General features: G+C 38.5%; 1 protein-coding gene across 1 annotated transcript in view; it reads left to right on the forward strand.

Annotated features, from left to right (window-relative positions):
* The window catches only part of dync1i1 (dynein cytoplasmic 1 intermediate chain 1), a gene marked incomplete in the record, with an annotated part of 201331 nt that overhangs the window by 140135 nt on the left and 39577 nt on the right, over positions 1 to 21619 (forward strand). Inside the window, 1 exon segment of the mRNA NM_001112911.1 lies at positions 17175 to 17315. Within this exon segment, the coding sequence (NP_001106382.1) occupies positions 17175 to 17315 (141 nt within the window).

Genomic DNA, 21619 nt, shown 5'->3' on the forward strand with positions numbered 1-21619 from the left:
TGCTGGAGCAAAGTCTGAACCTGTTGCATCAAAGCAGTGTGCTTAAAACTGTTAAGAAGATTAAGCAGATCATCAGTCTCTTGGCAGTAATTCCTACACGATAACTGGCTAGAGATTTATTTCTCATCCACCTAAGCTTTGCTGGCTTATTCTGTGACGCCTAGAAACACTGGGGGACCTACATTAACATATAGTTCTTATGAATGACAATTCCTCCCCTTTCCAAGGTTGAGGATCTTCTCCCCTAATCCATTGAACTTGGAGCTGGGGACTCTTTTAGGGCTGAAGGGTTCCTCAGAATACTGCTCAAAATACATTCCTCAGAATGTGTTTTTCAAATACATTTTTTTTTAACTCTGAGATTTATTTTTTTGAAGCTCACCCAGAGAGAATGCTTTGCCTTTGAAAGAAACCACAAAAATGTAATCACCATTGTATCTCCAGACTGGTTCTTTGCTTATACCCACACAAACACCTACAATGGCTCCCACATGTAGACCGAATCTTCAAATATGCTTCATTTGTCAGATTTGTTCACTTTCTCTGGCTTCTGTAAAGCAGGAACTCTATGTGCAAGCTTCCGAGAGTCCATCATGTCCAGCAATTTACTCTATGGGCTGCAATTACAATGTAGCTTTCTGCTAGAAGGGGAGAGTTTATTGTACGATCAGCACTGGGAACAAAGGCAACTAAAATTTGCTCAATTTGTTTGCTTTGGAAGCTCACCTAACAATAAACCTATTGCGGAACTGGTCTCTGCTTGCAGGTTACACATACATATGCGTTAAGATTATTTGTCAAAACAGGGCAGAGTAAAATAGATGGCAAAGGCAATCTCATTTTTACATTTCCTTTAAGAAGAATGTTGCTTATATATAACTACTTATTTAATATATATTTAGTATTTTAACAGCCTTGATACCTCTACATACTACTATCTGACACAGACTTTAAACACACCAGCAGTGCAGCTGCATTTGCTTAGTACAGGTATGGGACCTGTCTTCCAGAATTCGGGAAATGGGGTTTTCCGGATAAGGGATCTTTTTGTAACTTGGTTCTCCATACCTTAAGTCTCCTGGAAAATGATTTATACATTAATTAAACCCAATAGGATTGTTTTGCCTTCATTGAGGATTAATTATATCTTAACTGGGATTAGGTACAAAGTACTTTTTTATTATTACAGTGAAAATGGAAATCATTTATAAAAATTAGAACTATTTGCTTACAATAGTGTCTATGGTAGATGGCCTTCCCGTAATTTGTTTCCTTCTCAGCAACGGCTTTCTGGTAAATGGATCCCTAACCTTTAAATGAGTCTCAGTGACTTTGGCACAGCTGTTTCCCTTATTCCAGTTTTGGCACAGCCCTACACATTCTCTTATTTGATACCTACCTGAGACTAAATCTTCCCACACTCCTGCAAATTCCTGGTATTTTTGACTGTTGGTACAGTTGAAAGAGAGTGTAGGTGTGAGAGGAGAGAAAGACAACAAGAACGTAGTGTCTGCGTACAATGGACAAATAAAGAGAAAAAAAACAAAACAGTGCACTATTTCAAAGGCTGTCTTCTTTTTTTTTTTTTTAAATAAAATGACATCATGCCAACATGGTCCTTAGCTGCCTTTTTGAGGAACATTTAAATAGCAATGTGTATTGGTTGTATTATATTGAATTGTGCAGTCACAGTTGTATGAAAATATTAGAGACTGAGGGGCTGAGCCTTAAAAGGGGGTGGGTGTAGGAGGAAAAGCAAAATGAAAGAAAGGAAAAGGGTAAATAAAAATAGAAAATCAAGGGGTGAAAACAGCGTTAATTACTGGAAAATTAGAGATCTCTGTATGTAAACACATGTTTATAAAGCCCACAGCACTGAACAATATATGAGTGTATACACTGCGCATACAGATTATATACAGATAACAAGAACTAATAGCTGAGATGCAAGGTAATAAGGATCCTGTCCAAAGTAGCTTACAATCAGTTTTTTATTTCTTGTCTTGGAGTTGAGCCCTTTTTAACTCCATGGCTCTAACCTACTTCACCACAGAATAACCCCCCATCATGTGATGTTCAAAACAGTAAGGCAGGCAGTGAAGAAATGTCTACTAAAGTAGACATGGTCCCTACGTGTGCCATCTTGCACCAACAGCCCTGGGAGCAGATAAATGGCAAAATGGTGATGCCACAAGAAAAAAGGCAAATAAATAACCATAATGTAGAGCTCTTCCAGATGATTAAAATGAGGGATCTGCTATGTCTGCAGGATCCTTCTGCCAAAAGTTATCCGAGATTAAAGATGTGCTAGTTGGCCCCCTATCCTGTTGGGCCCTGGGACAATGCCCCTTTTGCCCATTTAATAACACAGTCCAGCTTGGCTGCAGTCGAGATAAAAATATCTAGGGTTGCGTTTAATTCTTAATATAATTACAGTGGGAAGAATGGCCACTACAATTAATTGGTAAGATTGGGCTACCAGGCAAGTCCACCATACATGAAAATAATCTCCTCTGTCTGCATAGCATCTGAAGCACTGAGGAGAGTTGGGCAATATCCAGGATAGTCTATCAGGGGTGTAGTGATTCAGAAATAATTACAGTTACAGAGAAGTTGCTAATTATTGTCTTCATCATGCCAAAGTCAGTTTTAAGGAGCCTGCCCACCCTTTTTATGTTAATATTTTTATTTTTCACACCAAGAACATAAATACTCCTAGAAACAAAATACTAATAGTATTGTAAGCCATATATAAACCTTGCACACTAAGGAGCTGATTTACTTACCCACGAACGGGTCGAATGGAGTCCGATTGCGTTTTTTTCGTAATGATCGGTACTTTGCGATTTTTTCGTATGTTTTGCGATTTTTTCGGATTCTTTACGAATTTTTCGGATCCAATACGATTTTTGCGTAAAAACGCGAGTTTTCCTATCCATTACGAAAGTTGCGTAAAAAGTTGCGCATTTTGCGTAGCGTTAAAACTTACGCGAAAAATGCGCAACTTTTCGCGTAAGTTTTAACGCTACGCAAAATGCGCAACTTTTTACGCAACTTTCGTAATGGATACGAAAAACTCGCGTTTTTACGCAAAAATCGTATTGGATCCGAAAAATTCGTACAGAATCCGAAAAAATCGCAAAACATACGAAAAAGTCGCAAAATATTCGTTTTCAAGTCGGAACTTTTCCAATTCGGGTCGGATTCGTGGGTTAGTAAATCAGCCCCTAATACTATTGTAAGCGTCTGATGTTTTACGGTTCTTTAAGACTGTACATGGCTTTTTGTACCCAAAGCCTACTATTTTATACTGACACATCTGATTCTGCAGGCCCAAGAGACAACTGGAAACTGCTTTGCTGTCGTTAATGTTTAGCTGCAATTTAAATAATCTTGTCCTTCATTACATGTGAAAACTGCTTTAGAGGTTAGAAAATATAAGATGCCAATTTTGAAGGATTTTGGGAAAACTGTTACTGGAAATGTTCCCTGAATATACATATCCCTAGCCAAGTTGTCATATATTGCTCACAGAGAAATGCCAATAGACTGACAGTTCAACGTGTAGATATGTTTGCCATTGGAATTAAATGCCAGACCTTACTATTCATACAAAGTAAACTTCCTTGTACATCACTCAGCAAAAATCTAATACTAACAATGTAGCCACTGAGCTCAGGGATTGATTCTGTTCTACTTTTTAAACAATTCAGCTTTTGATCATCTCTTGCCGTTCCTAAACAGTGCAGTGTAACATTGTGTAAAGCAAAAAGTGCCGCTCATCTGCACACAATGTTAGCGGGCTGATCTGATTGAATCACATGGAGGTCCTGTGCAGAGCCGTCAGCTGTGGATTGCTTTCATGTTTCTACTGAAAGCCAGATTTATCAATTTTGACTATTTTCAAAAATTGCATCTTTAAACTTTAAAAAACTTATATTTTAAAAAAAGTCGAGTTTGGATTTTTTGTGCCAATTTTTACCATTGTGTTGGAAAAAACACAATGTCGAATTCTAAAGGGGCAGTATGAATAGGGCTTGTGCAGAGAAGACGTCTCTTGTTTCCTACCCACCGGTTAATGTCGACAAGGGCTGAAATCGCCGGTGGTGAAACACACACTGTGCCAAGATGCCTGAAGTTTCCTTCCTTGTCCCCTCACTAAACAGTGTGCATTTCCTCTTTAAAGAGTAGGACAAGTTACGAAACTATTTTAGAATTGATTTATTTTAGATGTAACTGTTTCATGGTGTTTGTTGAGTTTTAGAAAGGAAATATTTTACCTAACTGAGCTGAAAATATTACATCCCTTATGGGGGCATGTATGGAATTATATTGGAACTGATGTCAGATGTGAATACCGGGACATCCTGCAGCAAGTTGCCACACGCAAATGTTGCAATTCAAAACAGCTTTGTTATATGTCAGAATTTATTTAGTTGTCATAATAAAAAGAGGTGCTGTCAAATCTGTTTCCCTTTTTGTCTATAGGCAACAAAATAAAGTACATCTCCAAAATTTCCCACTTTTAAATCTATTAACCCCTTCCAAACGAAATTCTGGTGTAAAGCTTTTTTTTAAATGAAATATCATGGCAAAGTAAAACCAACTTTTTGTGCTGATAAAGCCATTCTGCATTATCCCCTTTAAAAATAGCCTTGTTTTCTCTTACACCAAATGGCTACATTGTTCTTTTTGCCTGCCAAGTTATGTCAGTTGAATTGCTTTCATGTCAAAATAATGTCAGAAAAAACTGTTAATAGATCATTTTTTTTTTGAAGATGCTTAGAAAAATATAAGAACTTTTTGCACAGTTTATTAGACTGTGTGGGTCAGTATTGAACTAAAGCAATGTAATGAGTCCCTCAGTTTGCTTTCATGTTACAGGTGTGGGATCCATTGTGCCAAATGCTCAGAAACTGGGGCTTTCTGGATAAAGGATCTTTCTGTAATTTGGTTCAGATTTTAAGTCTGCTATAACCATTTAAACATTAAATAAACGCAATAGGAAGTTTTGCCACCAATTTGGTTTTATGCAGCTTAGTTACAATCAGGTACTGTTTTATTTTTACAGAGAAAAAGGAAATTTTAGGTACAAAGTATGTATGTATGTATGTATAACTTTATTTATAAAGCGCCACAAGGGTACACAGCGCTGTACAGTCTTACAGAATACAAAATTACACACAGGGAGGACAAGTGATAATAATAATAAATAAATACAATAAATACATATATGTAAACATATATATATATAAGTGCCATGTGGTATGAGACACAGTAGGAAGGAGGTCCCTGCCCCGTAGAGCTTACAATCTGAGTGGTTGGGTAACATACAGGCACAAACTGGAAGGTAAGAGAGCATCAGGTATGGGCATTTGCACTTAAGCGCAGGACTGGGCAAAATAATGTCTTAGTGCTCCAGAAGGTAACAGCTGAGTTTTTTCTTAAAGAGAGTGGGTGAGTTTTCCCTACGGAGGGATTCAGGGATAGAGTTCCAGAGGTAAGGAGCAGCGAGATAGAAAGGTTTAAGACGAGAGAGCGCAGTGGGTGTGGATGGTGTAAAGAGACGGAGGCTCTGAGAGGAGCGGAGGAGACGACCAGGAACATGTAGGGAGACCAGTGAAGAAATGTAGTGAGGAGCAGAGGAGTGAAGGGCTTTGAATGTTAGCAGAAGGATTTTGTAAGCAATCCTTTGCTTGACAGGCAGCCATGCTAGTGAGCTTAATTGAGGCTGAGCAGGATCCCTCTTAGGAGAGAGCAGGAGGATCCTGTACTGTGTTTTACAGTACTTACATATAATGTACGATTACCATACACTGGTATAAACTTTGCTTCAGAAAGACTACTATAGTTTATATAAATAAGCTGCTGTGTGGCCAAGGGGGCAGCCATTTAAGATCAAAAAGTAGAAAAGGCACAGGTTACATACTTTCATTTTTTTGATGTTGTGTGTCTTTAACAGAGTCTTATATATAAGTAATTTAAAAGTAGGACACTCTTATCATTTGCTTTCCTTAAGTAGGAATATATAATAATGCGTTGACATTTCCAGACCCACAGAAAAGCAGGTACTATGGACTTTGTCTAGGGTGAAATGCAAACATGTTATTTAATAAGAATGGTCTGGAGAACAGAAGAGGCACACTTGCAGTAGCTAAAATCACAGGGCTTTACACATTTAAAAAAGTAGAGATTAAAAGTAGAGATTGATTTCACACCACCTGAAGTAACCTGCCCTCAAAGCCTTCATGGCCTCAAATCTATGTAATTCATGTCTAAAAATCCATGATAAAAAACTTGGGGAAAATTACTATTCTGCAATGTACACAGGTAGTTTTCTGACCAAGCAAATGGCAAAACATTCAGATAATCCAGTGCCACAGCCAGCAGAAAGGACAGACTTTGAATGAATGCCTATAGATCTACAGTAGGTTTCAATAGGTAAATGAATGAGGGCTTCCAAAGGCTGGAGCTTGGCAGTCATAATTGGTAGCTGAAATGCAAAGGAAGTAGAGCTTACAGATCGTAGAAAACCTAATTTCTCTGAAGTAGCAGAAGAAAACAGAGCATTGAAATTACCCCCCACCCCCCTTATTCAAAATCTCCAGAGTAACCCTTGGTAAAGTTATCTGTGTTCAGGTGAAGGAACAGTTTTCTCTGGGTAGACAAACAGCAACAAAATTTGCAACACATTGTCGTAAAAAACTGCATAAAATCTGCATAATTTTTTTATGCTTTTTTTTCTTCCACCAGAACTTACATAAAATAACAGTGTAAAATCTGGCGTTCAGGTGCCAAATTTCTACATTTATTTTACCCTTAGTCAACAGAGGTTAACAAATGCATATGGGTGAATTGGAATTCCTGACTGATCTTTATAAAAAGAAGGCTGACTAGTGGGGATACTTTTCCATACAGACTCCTCTCACTCCATCACACTCCATTGGATTTACCTTCTCTACCTCAACTATATCCCTTGGGTATCTCCTTCCACCCCAACCCTTGTGTCTTTCATCCCTCTCATCACAATAGAGAGACCTTGTGTCTTTCATTTCTATCTTCATCACAGCGATTGTTTTTTTTCTTTCTTCTCCACTACAGCCCTTGGATGATTTACCTCTCCTTCTGCAATGTTATTTTAGTGTTTTACCTCTCCCTCTCCCAATGTTGAGGGTTTGAGCCCAGTATGTGGAAGTAATAGGCCACAACTATTTCAAATGCCTGTGTTGTGTGGGGAAAGAACCTTTTTTTAAATAAATGCCACCCCTAAAAGAATTTTACATGGGGAAATATTATATAATGTTTTTTTCACTTCAGTATCACTTTACCAATAACCATATTAAATATTTATAAGCACTTTAAAAATAGCTGCCTGTGAAATATTCTCCTTGAGTTTTTGGGGAAACTGATGTACTAGTTACAACTTGTAAATATGTATACAGACTTGAATACCTAGACTTGTGTATGTGGCGCCTTCAGGATTAAAGCAAATTCTTTCATGCAAATAAGCTACATAACACTGATGAGAATTGCACTGAAGAATGTATTTTGTTTTCAGATTGCACTATTATACTATCCATTTTTGTCTGTTTACCTTGTCTTTCTCCTCTCTGCTTCGATATTCTGAGCAAAATCAAAACCTGGGTAGTATACTGTGCCCCCCAAGAATTATTTTGGCCAAGACAATATTGTAAAAAAACTACTGTTACATATAAGGCACAGTAATAATAAAATGACTAATAAAAGACAAATAAAATGACACAATTTGTAAATCCAGAACTCTTGGTGCGATGTAACATGAATGTACTGTGAATATTAACACCAGGAAAGCATTTTCCAGCAAGACAACTTTAATAAAACTTAGTTATAAAACAAAGTCAAAGTGTTACTGGCGAATAGCTAAAGCAATTTACCAAAAGTGGTGCAAAGTATTAAAAAGAGGCACGTTGCACATTTTGCACTTTTTGGTAAATGAGGCCTAAAGGCTTTGTAGCCACAGCCAAACTGCACTTACATAAAAAAACAGTTTGCTGTTTTAAGGGGAAAAAAGGTTTAATTTTTTTTACTGCAAAGATTTAATGAATTTTTATGACCCAACAAATTTATATTTTGTAGTTTGCTTACATTTTCTCTTTAAAATATGGGATATATATTTAACAGACTAAGGTAAATGATTAAATTCTAATCCTTTCCCACTGTGAAGAGAATGCCTAATGCTTCAACAAACCTCTAAAGCTGCAAAATGAAGGTTTTATTTGGCACAGACCCTGCCTTTTAGCTTGCACCCTTCTACATCCAAAATAAATTGGGTAATTCCTTTTAAATATCCAGTTTAGCATCTGTGGTTTGTTGTAGACTCTTGGGGGCTGTTGCTAGAGGCCATATACAAGTAGTGCTTCTGATAAATGTTCAAAGTGTAAGACTGGATATTCACTGGCTAAATCCTGTATGGAATATGTGTTCTGCTTAGTAATCCAACATTATTGAATCATTGTTTTGTTTTTACTTTTGCTACAGCCCCATCTTCTCAATAGAATCAAAGAACTCCATATAAAATAATCTTTCTCTTTCGCCAGTGGGTTTAAAGATAAGGATGAGTTTATTATACAGGGGATTTAGGTGCAAAGCATAATTGTATTACCTACATTTTTTACAATTATTCTGAAGAACCAAGGAGATAGGATCCAGTGTCAACTGAAAGTGCTTTCAGTTTCACCATTGTGCCCTGTTTAGTCCAACAAATAAAAAGTATATTTAGAAAAAAAAAAATATAATCTATAGCCTGAATACATCACCAGCAATATATATTAACCTTACTGAGTGGAAGCCTCACCTACTCAACAGGTCTGATTTGATGCAATTTGCTAACTTACTGGCATGGTATGCAGCAAAAAGATTTATGTGCAAATAGTCACATTTACCAGAAATGCACGGAGAATGGAATATAATAGAGACGTCGTAATTGTAAGGGGTTTAAAAAGGAGGGTACAGTCACATAGGAAAAAGGAAATCATTTCAAAGAAGGTAATTATTAAGGTCAGTGGCTTTGTGGGATGTGGGATAGCCCTGCAGCAGATGTAGAGATAAGGCAAGAGGTAAAACTAGTCAAGGCATGTCATGGAACACAGTTAATTGTGTTGTGAGTGTGAGATCGCTATTCACTTACCAAACTGACTGAGCTGAAAGAGAATTACTAGAACATTAGGGTAGTTTGCATTACACAGTATTCCAGTTGCAGTAACTAAAGAAGTTTAAAACTCAAGTGGGTGAGGAAGGAGAAGCAGAAACTTTACTTCAAGTATTTCTTATCCACCATCAAAATTTTATCATTTTGGGCATAACACCCTGCTCTATATGTTAATAGGATCAGTTACAGGTCCTTAAATCCCCCATTATTACCTACTGGCCTCTCCTTTATACTACAAAGTACTTGAAGTGAAGCAATGTTTTTACCCCAGCCACATCTGAGCACTTCTGCCCCATCAGATCCCTTGTTTTGATGCACTGGACCAAACATGTAATGGGTAAGCCAGATATAGGTGTGCTCTTTAGCATGTGTAGAACAGGCTGTTCCTTATAAAGTTCTATTTAATAGTAAAAACATTATTTGGGTTTGACCTAGCTCCATGTATGCTATATTAATTGATAGAGTAATAGTACAGAAGCACAATAGGTGGAGGAAACGTTCCCAAAACCTCCCATACACAAAGCCACACCCTATAACCCATAGCAATGGATGTTGTGCAATACAAGTCACTTGTGCTTAGTGCATCTATCTGCTCCATCTATGTCATATATACTGACAAGCATTTGCCCTTTTTTCACTATACTATGTGGGTGGTTCAGGTATGCACAAACCCTGAAACAAGCCTTAAAGGATTTTATTTACTGGCTGATATCCCTAATTAATGTAGATGCTAAAATACAGGCCAAAATTCTAGCAAACAAATTTAACAAGTCCATGATTGAACTGATCCACTCTGACCAATACGGCTTTATGCCTGGAAGGTCAACTAATATGAACATATGCTGACTGCACACCATCTTATAAGTGACCCATGCCAAGATGCTGGTATACACCAGAAAATTACAGACCAAGTTTATTCTTACTGGTTTGAGTAGAGATTGGAGTTTGGGAAGGGACTAAAATGCTGTTAAGGCAGGAGCTGATCCAATGCTCCTTCTAATGCCCTAGAATGCTGGAGAACAAACAGCCTTTCACTTTAGCCAGGTTCAGTATTTGCCTGAGCCTGCTAGGTACCAGAGTACCTTCTAATTAGCACATTCAGGGTTTTACTACACTGAATAATCTTATTCTTTCTGCTTCATAATCATATCCTATCCTTAGCTTTTGTCATCTTTTTGGGCTTATATTGTTCCTCTCCTCGTCTTGTTTATTCAATTTAGCCTCCACTGTCCTTAATTTATATGATTTTGGTTTCTTGCATGCTGTCTTATTTATGGGACTGATGGGGTAAAAAATCTGAATAAATATTTTCGCAACCTCTTCTAGCTTGGTGAGCATTAATGAAGGTCTTTTGGGGTCCTCAGAAATCTCCTTTGCTGAAACCATGGCACGGTTCAAGAAACCACTGTTCATAGAATTAAACATTAGATACAGCCAGAATTCTAACCATCTTTAATACATGCTTTTGTGTCAACACATCTGGACTATTGGAATTCACTGCCATCAGCCCCCCCCCCCCCCCCCAAGCTACATCATACCTGTTCTCCACTTTCATAGCACATTGACTACAAGACCAGTGCACCTAGGTTGCACATTGAGTGCACATCCCTCAGTATCAGCCATAGTACTGGATTAAATCCAGCAAAAGCTAAATTTGGCAGCACTCCAAACTCATTAATATCTTTGTTTAAGAATAGGACAGGACCAGAATTACATCACAGAAGCCTGTAGGCACAGACACTTTGGTACCTTAAACCAAGTCACACCCATAAATATACCACCCCCTGCTATATCTGGATAAAACAACTTGAGCCTCAAGTGGCACAGTGACCCCCCAACATCAAAAGGCGCAGTGACCCACAGCATGAAGCTACACCCGCTACCTCTACCTGGGACACAGGAATATCTATTCATAGCTTGAGCCTTATCTCTGCTGTAAAATGGCAATCCAGCAGCAATAGCATTTAAAAGGTACTTACCAGCTGTCATTTCCAAATTCGTAAAGGTAGAATCTGGACTTACAATGCTTAACATATAATGAAATAACACTTGTAATGCCTGAAACGACTTAAGCAGCTCTTTGCCACTGACTGTTAGAGAAGCACCTTCACTAAAATATTTAAAAAGAAACCCAAAGCATTCTCATTTACAATGTACAAGAACTTTCAAGTAATCCGTTGCCTGGAATGAGTACTTATTGGCACTAATATTATTATCATTAGGTAAGGAAATATGCAGGCAAGACTAACTGATTAGTGTATCTTCCATCAAATGCTGTGTTATGTTACCATTTCACTATAAGTCTTCTGCAAATAAAAAAGATTTATGCATATCATATTTCAGTGGCTTTATGGTCCTAAAGGCTAATATATCATATTCTATAGTATGTATTCAAGATGGACTAGTTTTTGTTGTTCATAATTGGCTACTGTATATTTTGAAGTGCACCTGTCTTGTAGTATCAAATATGATGACTTTCCATAGGACTGGTTGCTATGCTGCTCATTTACAAGCTTGACAACATCTGTATCTCTTCCAAATTCCAGGGCTAAGCAATGTACAAGTCTACACTAAATAATCCTATCCAGAAAGGGTGATAACTTACCAAATTCTGCACCTTGAGGCAATATTATGTTACCAGACCCCCTCAAAGTGCACCACCTACATGGCCCCTCGTGACACTTGTGCTACCATAGAAAAGATGTTGTGGCTGTTAGAATGGTGACATGATGGAATTCTCTTTTGAACTGCTTTGTAGTATACTGTGGTTTTAAGCAAGCAATCAAATCTGCAGTCTTAATATAGTTTTAGCTCTGACAAAGCTTTATGCAAAACACATGTTGGCATATTGAATCCATGACTTTAGATAGAGGGGCTGTGTGGAGTTGCACTGACATATGATGCTTGGTGGTAGGTATGGTTATAAGGGAGGAGAGCAGCAATTCATTGGAGCAAATTTATCAAAACACGAGTTTGAATCCCGAATGGGAAAAATTCAGATTGGAAACGAAAATTTCTGAAGATCGCAAATATCACGAAAATGCTTACGAAAATATCGTATTAGTCACGATAATATTGTATTGGCAATCCTAAAGTCACAAAATTTTCGTACCTAACGATTGTAAACAATGACAAAACAGATCCGATTTTTGCACACTAAAAATACGAAAAAGTTGCGCAATCGTTGAAAAAGTCGCACAAGCGCTGAAAAAGTCGCACAAGTGTAGAAAAAGTCGTGGAAAATACGATTGGACTGATCGAACGAATGCTCGGAGCGTTCGTGGATAAGTAAATGTGCCCCATTGAGTTGCTATAGTAGGGCAGCAACCAAGCGACCTAGAAATATGTAATATTAAGCCGTCATCTTATAGAGTGCAGCTTTTTAGAGCTTAATTTAGGATCTCCCATCCATTTATTAAAGTAAATTATTTTTTAAATAATTCCTGCCCTGGACAATGTACAGCTTTAATGTGCCTTTATTAGTTATATCGGCTAACGCTGGTCATATACAAAATGGTACAAAACAGTATGCTATACCAGCGTTTTTCAACCACTGTTCCGCGGCACACTAGAGATGTTGCCTGGTGTGCCGTAGGCAGGGCACCAATGTACTAGGGGGGCACTGCTCTTGGCACCAATGTACTAGGGGGGCACTGCTCTTGGCACCAATGTACTAGGGGGGCACTGCTCTTGGCACCAATGTACTAGGGGGGCACTGCTGCTGGGCACCAATGTACTAGGGGGGCACTGCTCTTGGCACCAATGTACTAGGGGGGCACTGCTGCTGGGCACCAATGTACTAGGGGGGCACTGCTGCTGGGCACAGAGTTAAATTTTTTAACATTTTCTAATGGTGGTGTGCCTCGTGATTTTTTTCATGAAACAAGTGTGCCTTTGCCCAAAAAAGGTTGAAAAACACTGTGCTATACATGTATGATGGTAGCATGTACTATGGATAATGGTTGGTTGCTGATGCTGATGCCGCAGCTCCTCTTCAACTTCCAATTGTTTTGATCATTCAGGCTGTCCCATTCCTTGGCACATTTACACTTGCACCTGTGCATTATAGTAACATTGTGTAGTTTTATACTACCTTGTGCCTACCAGTGCTAGTCAGACCCTTTTTAAATGAATAATATAAAGGAAACTATACCCCCAAACAATGTAGGTCTCTATAAAAAATATATTGCATAAACAAGTTCATATGTAATACCCTGCTTCATCTAAGTAAACCATTTTCCTAAAAATATACTTTTTTAATAGTACGTGCTATTGGGTACTTCTAAATAAAAAATGTAAGAATAAAGGGCCGCCTCCTGAGATCATAGGATTCACAGTGCACACAAGCCACACATACATGCTAGGTCCCCATTAGCCAATGAATAGACAGAGTTCTGTCTTTGCTTCCACACTACTTCCTGTTACAGTTAGCGCTGCATTATTTCTGGTCATGTGATCACTGAGGGAGCACCCAGCCCATCACTAAATAGTGGCTCACGGGAATGGAAGTAAAAGGGCAATATTTACTGATATATATTCTGGTTTAGAGAGATTCTTTCAGAGGGTTCCCATGTAAAGTCCACAGTAACAAGGCATTGTGCACCATAACACTTACAGAGGCTGGGGAGCTGCAGAATTTTACTATAATATTACTGGAAAAAAATACAAACTTCTGACCTGGGAGACTTGGCAACTAGAAACACAGAATGATATAACTCCCTATTAACTACTATAAAAAAAAACAGTTTAAGAGAGCTAAAAATGTTTTACTTGCTTGGCTGTAATGCTTCACTAACTTTGGCAATGAAAGAGCTGGGGAGCTGAAAGAGCTTTTTTTGCCCTATTATTGCCTCTCCCCATAAGGCCTCTTGAGGGCGATAAAGATCCAATCCTGGTTTTAAAATCACAACATTTGCAGTAATAACAATTGGCATTTGCGGTAGATTGCAGCTGATTACAAAATTAAGTTGTTGTAAAATAACCGCACAAAGATTACTCCTAACAGAGCGCTTTCATTTTGCATGTTCGCCTGCAAAAACAGAACCTAACACACCAGGACCCCCCCTCCCCTTTAATTACATTCCCTTATTTTGGGTTTGACAAGAACTCTGCAATAAATTAAAATCCTAGTAGAGGATTTACACTCATTTTAACTTGAAAGCAACCCAAATAAAAAAGCCTAAATGTACTTGACCTGCATTATTTTTATATAGGCATCTGTCAAAAAAGACTGAGGTGGTCGCTTTTCGTAATTACTTTTTTATGTCGTTAGAGGAAAGTAATGGTCTCCGCCACTTTGTTATTTAATAGCTTTGTGTATAGTAAGGTTTGGCCTCTACTCAAGCCCGAGAATAGCTAGCAATCTACTGGTTTAGGGGAAAAGTTATGGAATGTGAAATGCTCCTTATTATGTTATTGTTTATATGAGTAAGAGCATTTATTGTTATACAGGTCTGGGATCTGTTATATGGAAACCCATTATCCAGAAAGCTCTGAATTATGAGAAGCCCATCTCCCACAGAGTTCAATTTAAGCAAATAATTCACATTTTTACAAATGATTTCCTGTTCTCCCTGTAATAATAAAACAGTACCTTGCACTTGATCCAAACTAAGATATAATTAATCCTAATTGGAGGCAAAACAATCCCATTTGGGTTTATTTAACATTTAAATGATTTTAAAAGTGTGGAGATCCAAATTATGGGAAGAGCCTTTACCCAGAAAACCCCAGGTCCCCAGAGATAGCAGGTCTTATACCTGTATAGATATAGGGAATATAATTCTCCTGCTGCTTATGCTGACTTATTGCACATATCTAACTCCCCCCTACTTAACCCCCCCCCCCCCCCCGTTAACCAGCCCTAGAACAGTAAGGAAACAGACCTTCAAAGTTGTCCACAAGAGCTTGCCATCTTGGATCTCGTTAGGCCATCTTTTGAATGTCAGTGCCACTGCAAATGCTACTGGGCTTATTTAGCAATTTTCAAGTTTGTGAATTCGAGTTTGTTTCTGCAAATAGAATAAACTCACATATCGAATGCTCGCTTATTAACAAGGAAAACTCATTTGAATAAAAAACTGGAATACCTAAAATTTTTCTCTTCGATTTTACAAACTCGAAGAACTCAAACAATTTCAGTTTGAAAATATGACTTGACTTTGCCTAGAACATTTCCAATTGACTTGATGGTGAATTTTTACATTTGAGTTTTCGGGTTTTTTGCACTTAGCAGACATTCGAGTTTTTTTAGCACGAAAAAATTCGAACCGTAAAAAATAATGAAACTTGAACGTGAAAAATCTCCCACTAAGTGTTCTCTGGGAAGCTATTGAGAAGCTAAGCGTCAGGTATCATTAGACAGATAATGGGGTTCATCTGTCATTAAAGCTGATGCTACAGGGATGATTACTACTGTATATTCTAATGTAGAATGCACAGACACAATGCTGACATAAAAGGCAAATCTGAGTTTACTAATGAGCCTGGATTGTGACTTTTAGGCTAATGCCTGCACCCGAATGAATGGAATACTCTCGGGTGCAGGCACATGTAGCTGATATCCGCATAATAACGCAAGACTTTGTATTCTCACATGTTTTTATGCGGATATCGGCTACATGTGTCTGCACCTGAGCGTATTCCATTCATTCGAGTGCAGGCACAGGTAGGAGGTGTATGACGGTATTTTCGGCAACCGTTTTTCAGCTTGCCAAAAATATCCGCCATACGCCTGATCTGACATAAGCCTCAGAGCAAAGAGGAAATAGATCCTGTAGGTGCAGCGGAGTCCAATAATGTAGAAGGCACTTATTAATGAGCAATATCAATATACAGGGAGTAATATACCCCCATATTGTAATATAAGGATGCTACAAGTCACTAAGGAGTTCTGTACAAGGCCACACTGAATGTTTTTATACAGGTCACGGGACTCCAAAGTTCTAATATCCTCATATTTTATATATGTTTATAATACACAAATTTCAGTGAGCCAACAAAAATTTCCAAGAGCAAATCAGGGTGTCCCCAGACATGAGTAACTATGGATATATATTGCCTCTTTATGTTGCTGTTGGGCTTGGGACAAAAAGCTCATGTTCTATGAAGTTTGGCTTCTTCCTATTTTGATAGGACAGTGAATGGTTTCCCTGAAGTGCCCAGTCTGACACATATTTTTCTTGCAGTCTCCCTGTCAGGCAAACAAGGCGTCAGTCTAATGTGTGGAGCAGCAGTGCATCAGGGTTTCCATGAGGCAAGTGTAGGCTAGAGTGTAGGCTAGAGTGACAGCTTTCCATCATGTCACTGGTCTGAGCTAGTCAATGCTGTTGTTGTTGGTTTCACTGTGATTCCCGTACTGACACGCTGGCTCCCAAGTGCCTGTCATTGCCCTGGAAGGCAAGCCCTGAGGGAGTGACAGCAGCAAGGGAAACCCTGACACTTACAGGGTAAACCAATGACCTGACGAACTCTTTGCCCCGGAGATAACGTTTGCGCTTCGGCCGCTAGATGGCGCTGACTCTCTTTGAGAAGCGCGGCGGGCTGTGATGATAAAAACCATCGCTTTCTCCCCTCATACAGAAACCAGTCGCTGCTGCTTCACGAACTTTTTTTTTAAGATGATTCATTCTGAGAGAAGTCGCCTTCCGCCTTTGCACGAATCCCATGTAATGGGCACCTCGCTACCTGCCAGAGATTTCTCTCATAACAGCTATTGCATTAAAGAGAATAACAACCCGTGTTCCCTCCCTCATGAGTCTGTGGCAGCCCCCAGTCTCCCCCGGCCATTGCCCCGTCCTGTCAGGGTACTAGCCCCGGATAGTGGCTCTGAGGAGCCGCATTGCACCTTCCCACCACTTTCATGACACATTTCTCTTTATTTCCCCCCCCCCCCCCCAAACGTGCAAAGTGTTTAATGAGGCTCGCCAGCAGACAGCCCGGGGCAGCACTAGCGCCACTCAGTCTTCTCCTCTCTCTCCGCTTCCAGCACAACAAGCCGCTCTACTCCTTTGAAGACAATGCCGACTATGTGTGTGACGTCACCTGGTCACCCGTGCATCCCGCTCTGTTCGCCTGTGTGGATGGGATGGGGCGCTTGGATCTCTGGAACCTCAATAATGACACGGAGGTGAGCCGGGAGGGGACGGGCATTCAGCTACTAAGGGGTTAATGCGGATCACTACGGCACCTAAAGGTGACAGTGTCGCCAGCAATGCATTGTAAGGCAATTAGTTCTGAATGGAATTGGAATGTACCACTACAAACGGGGGGGGGGGGGGGGGGGGGGAGATAGAGTAGGTATACAGCTGGTTAACCATGGCTAGATATTTTGTCATGCATAACAATATGGATAAAGGATGCCGCCCTCCAGCTCTTATTACATATGCAACCTGTGGAGGTTGGTGGAATGCAAGGAGGGTTGTAGTTCGACAACAGCTGGAGGGCTGCAGGTGGAACTTTGCCAATTGCCAATGTTAAGGTTCAGATCAGGGCACCAGCAATGCTTTATTTCCCCTTTACCTCCTAGGGTTGGGAAAGGATCATATGTAATAAAGGCAAAGCTAAGGCCGCTTGCATTTCTCTTTAAACAATAATAATGGTGTTTATAAGGTGCGTGGCAGTGAAGGAGTTAAAGGCATGGAAACTTCTTAGATATTTATTTTACAGATATCTTTTTTACATAATTGCCTTTTTTTATTACATAATAAAATAAGAAATAGCAGACAATAAACTAAGCAGATCACCCCCAACTTGGGACACACATATATATCCATATGTATCTATCTATATATATATATCTATATATATATATCTATATATATATATATATATATATATATATATATATATATATATATACACAGTCTTTTTGGCAGTACAGCACTCTGCTATTCAGTGATTAAGTATGTGGTGCACGTCCTTCATGAGTTCCGACTCTCATGAAAAAATAGACATATTTTTGCAAAAATAGACAGCACACACTGATAAAGTGCAAAAAGGTATATTGTAAAAAATTACATCATATGCTTACTGTACACATATAAGCGACGTTTCGAGCCCGGCCGGGCTCTTCATCAAGGCTCGTGAGTTACTGCTCACGAGCCTTGATGAAGAGCCCGGCCGGGCTCGAAACGTCGCTTATATGTGTACAGTAAGCATATGATGTAATTTTTTACAATATACCTTTTTGCACTTTATCAGTGTGTGCTGTCTATTTTTGCAAAAAAAAAAAAAAAAAAAAAAATATATATATATATATATATATATAGAGTATAAAAAAAGATCAGCAACTCCAGGATTTCTTGTGAAAAATCAAAACATGTATTCAAAGTAGCATAAACAGAAATCCCGGAGTTGCTGATCTTTTTTATACTATATATATATATATATATATATATATATATATATATATATAGTATAAAAAAGATCAGCAACTCCGGGATTTCTGTTTATGCTACTTTGAATACATGTTTTGATTTTTCACAAGAAATCCCGGAGTTGCTGGTCTTTTTTATACTATTGGAACCCTTTACCGAGCACCCAAGGTATGTTATGTAGCGGTGTGCCATCCTTTGTGTATATATATATATATATATATATATATATATATAGGGTCCCTTCCAGGGCCACCGCTCCCTATAAGCAGAGTACTCAGTCTGCATAGGGCACCAACTCCCAGGGGGGCACCATCCCAGCTGCTCCAAAAAAAACCCATTTTTATATATTATAACATACCCCCCAACACTGTCCCACCGGTTTTTATAGTGCATCCCGCTGTCCCAAATAGTTCAATCAATCTATGGGGGCACTTACTATGGGGGCATTGTCTATGGGGGCAATTAGGGGCACTGTGTGTGGGGCCCCTATAGTAGGTGTTCTTTTTTATTATTTTATTTTTACTTCCATAATATTTGGGGGAGGGGGCACAAAAGTAAATTTCTGCTTAGGGCACCTATTTGGCCAGCAGCGGCCCTGTTCCCTTCTGCATGTTGAATTTTATTAGGGTATCCAGGGGTTATTGGTTCGGCTTATACCATATTAAAGGACTGAGTGAGATGTATATTAGGAAGTGTATCGGTACAGCTGATGCTGAACCAGTATGAAGAACATATCCCAGCTTGATTCATGCGCTAATAAAAGAGTTAATGCCAATAATTTACGGGTCAGATGCAAGGTCCCGCATCTAATAACTCCATGACTGCTGTTAGATATCTATATCTATGGACTGCCAGATGTGTATATAGAAACACAGATTGGAACATTGTTCCATAAAATAGTAAAAATATGTTTATCTGAAGGAGGTCTGGGGATATATATACGAGCACCCAAAGCTGGCATCACTGCCTTTACTATGTAATTCCCACCTGTCTGGAAGGGCAGCACTGGGGCTGCTGGTCTGAGTTCCTAATTATCAGTATCACAGGCAGCCAGTACTGAGTTGGGCTCCCAGCCACATAGGCAAGAAAGGAGCCAGTAAACTAGGACCAGATTCACTTCATTCCAGTTATTAGCAGTCACCTTAACTCTTTGGAGAGAGGCCTTGAATAGAATAAAGGTTTTTTTTACAACTTTAAACTTTTTCTTTAGGCACTGTTAGTCAGAGTTTGCTCACTTTAAGCAAATTCTATCGATTCAGAGCTAAAGAAAATGTCAATGTATCCTCTGCTTCTATAATGTGTATTTAATGCCAGACAGTCATGCATTAGGTATCAACACTAGGTTCTGCTCCATATATGCAGAAAAATCTAAAAATAAAAATATACATGTAATAGTGTCAGCTTGAAAGCCACCATTGGTTAATGATTGTGCTTTTCATTGCTTGATATGTTTATAAATATGGAATAAAGTATGAAATATTGGAAGTGATGTGCTGAGTAATCCGATTACATGCTTGTCCTCAGTACCGGCTTCCCTGCATTTTGATTTCTGTGGTTAAGGCCTGGTTTACACAGCAGTTTTTTCACCACAATCCAGTTGGTGCAATTAGTGGCACGATTTAGGTATCATTAGTTCACATTGCATAATTTACACACATTGTTTTAACAATGGTTTTGAAAATGCCTGTGCTTCTGTTATTATGCTATAATACTCCATCCTTTCGGTTTCTTATTAGAACTGTTACATGTATCTCACAGCTTCCCCAAACTCCACTTTATTGCAATGGCAACCACAGCTTCAATACACTGGGCTACTACTTGGGGTTTTTCTGTTTTTGTTAGAATAATATGTTGTTATCCTATTTGCAACTCTAAAATAGCATAAAGCAGGCTTTAAATGAACTGCAGCAGTTTACAGCTACACTCTATAAGATGCCATTTTAATGTATATGTAAAGACTTCAGGACCATCGTCCATTATAAATTCCAGTGTCCACTATTAACTGTGCTGGGTCTAATACAGTCCAAAGAACATCCAGCTTTCATTTTTACCTTTAAGTATTAGATGGTAATGTGACCAGTCCCATTAATAAACATACAGTATATATATATTTTTTATTTTAATCCCAGTACAATAGAGTTTAGGAGAGCTGCAAAAATACAGTATACTGGCCTGCCATCAAAATCCACATTTTAAATCTCACCAGTGCAACATGTTTATTAGCAAAATGTTTATTTGTTGGTTATTTTTTCTATGAAAATTCTTCTACTCTGTGAAAAAAATTTTAAAACCAAAATGCCATCATAGTTTGTGTTTTTCCTACAGAGAATTCAATAATTAAAGAATAATTTTAACAGATATGGTTTTATGACTTTAATATTAACCTACATCCCCAACCTTCATTAAAAGAAAACAAAACGCTGTGCATTTTGCTTTACTGAAGGATTAAGTCAGGTACAGGTAGAGAATTCAGAGCGTGCTTCAAATGAGCCGGCAACGTAGGACCTTTTGAAGTGTTCCGAGCAGGAAACAGGGCAGCCTTTTTAATTAGGAAGCCTACAGCTGGAGGACATACAGGAGGGCTACTAACTTGGGGGAAAAAATAAAAAGCAGAATGAAATTTGGGAAATGTTATGAGTATGACCATCAGGTATTTATGGCTGTACACAAAGTGCTCACCTCTGCTGCTTGCGTAAAGCAAAATCTAAAAAAAAAGGGAAAGCTAATTATTTTTGTTTAAATTGCAATTCAAATAAATATCTGCAGCAGACGGGTTTTTTTTATGAGAAAAATACAATTTGGAATGCATTAGATAATGTCTAATATTAATTCACAAAATAGGAATGATGAGTTTATAATTGAAATTTACTCTCCGTTCTCCACAGAGCCGTACTTAAATTCATAAATTGTTTTATAACATCATTACTTTAAGTACTAGATCTTGATACATTTTATGGCAGTCGTAGCCATTACACAATCATTAGTCCTGCTTCATTCTGTCTTGCATTTGCTTTAAGCATTTTTAATCCAATGTTTTTTGCTATGACTGATTTTG

This window comes from Xenopus tropicalis, chromosome 6 (genome assembly GCF_000004195.4).
Source record: "Xenopus tropicalis strain Nigerian chromosome 6, UCB_Xtro_10.0, whole genome shotgun sequence".
Taxonomy (NCBI): Eukaryota; Metazoa; Chordata; class Amphibia; order Anura; family Pipidae; genus Xenopus; species Xenopus tropicalis.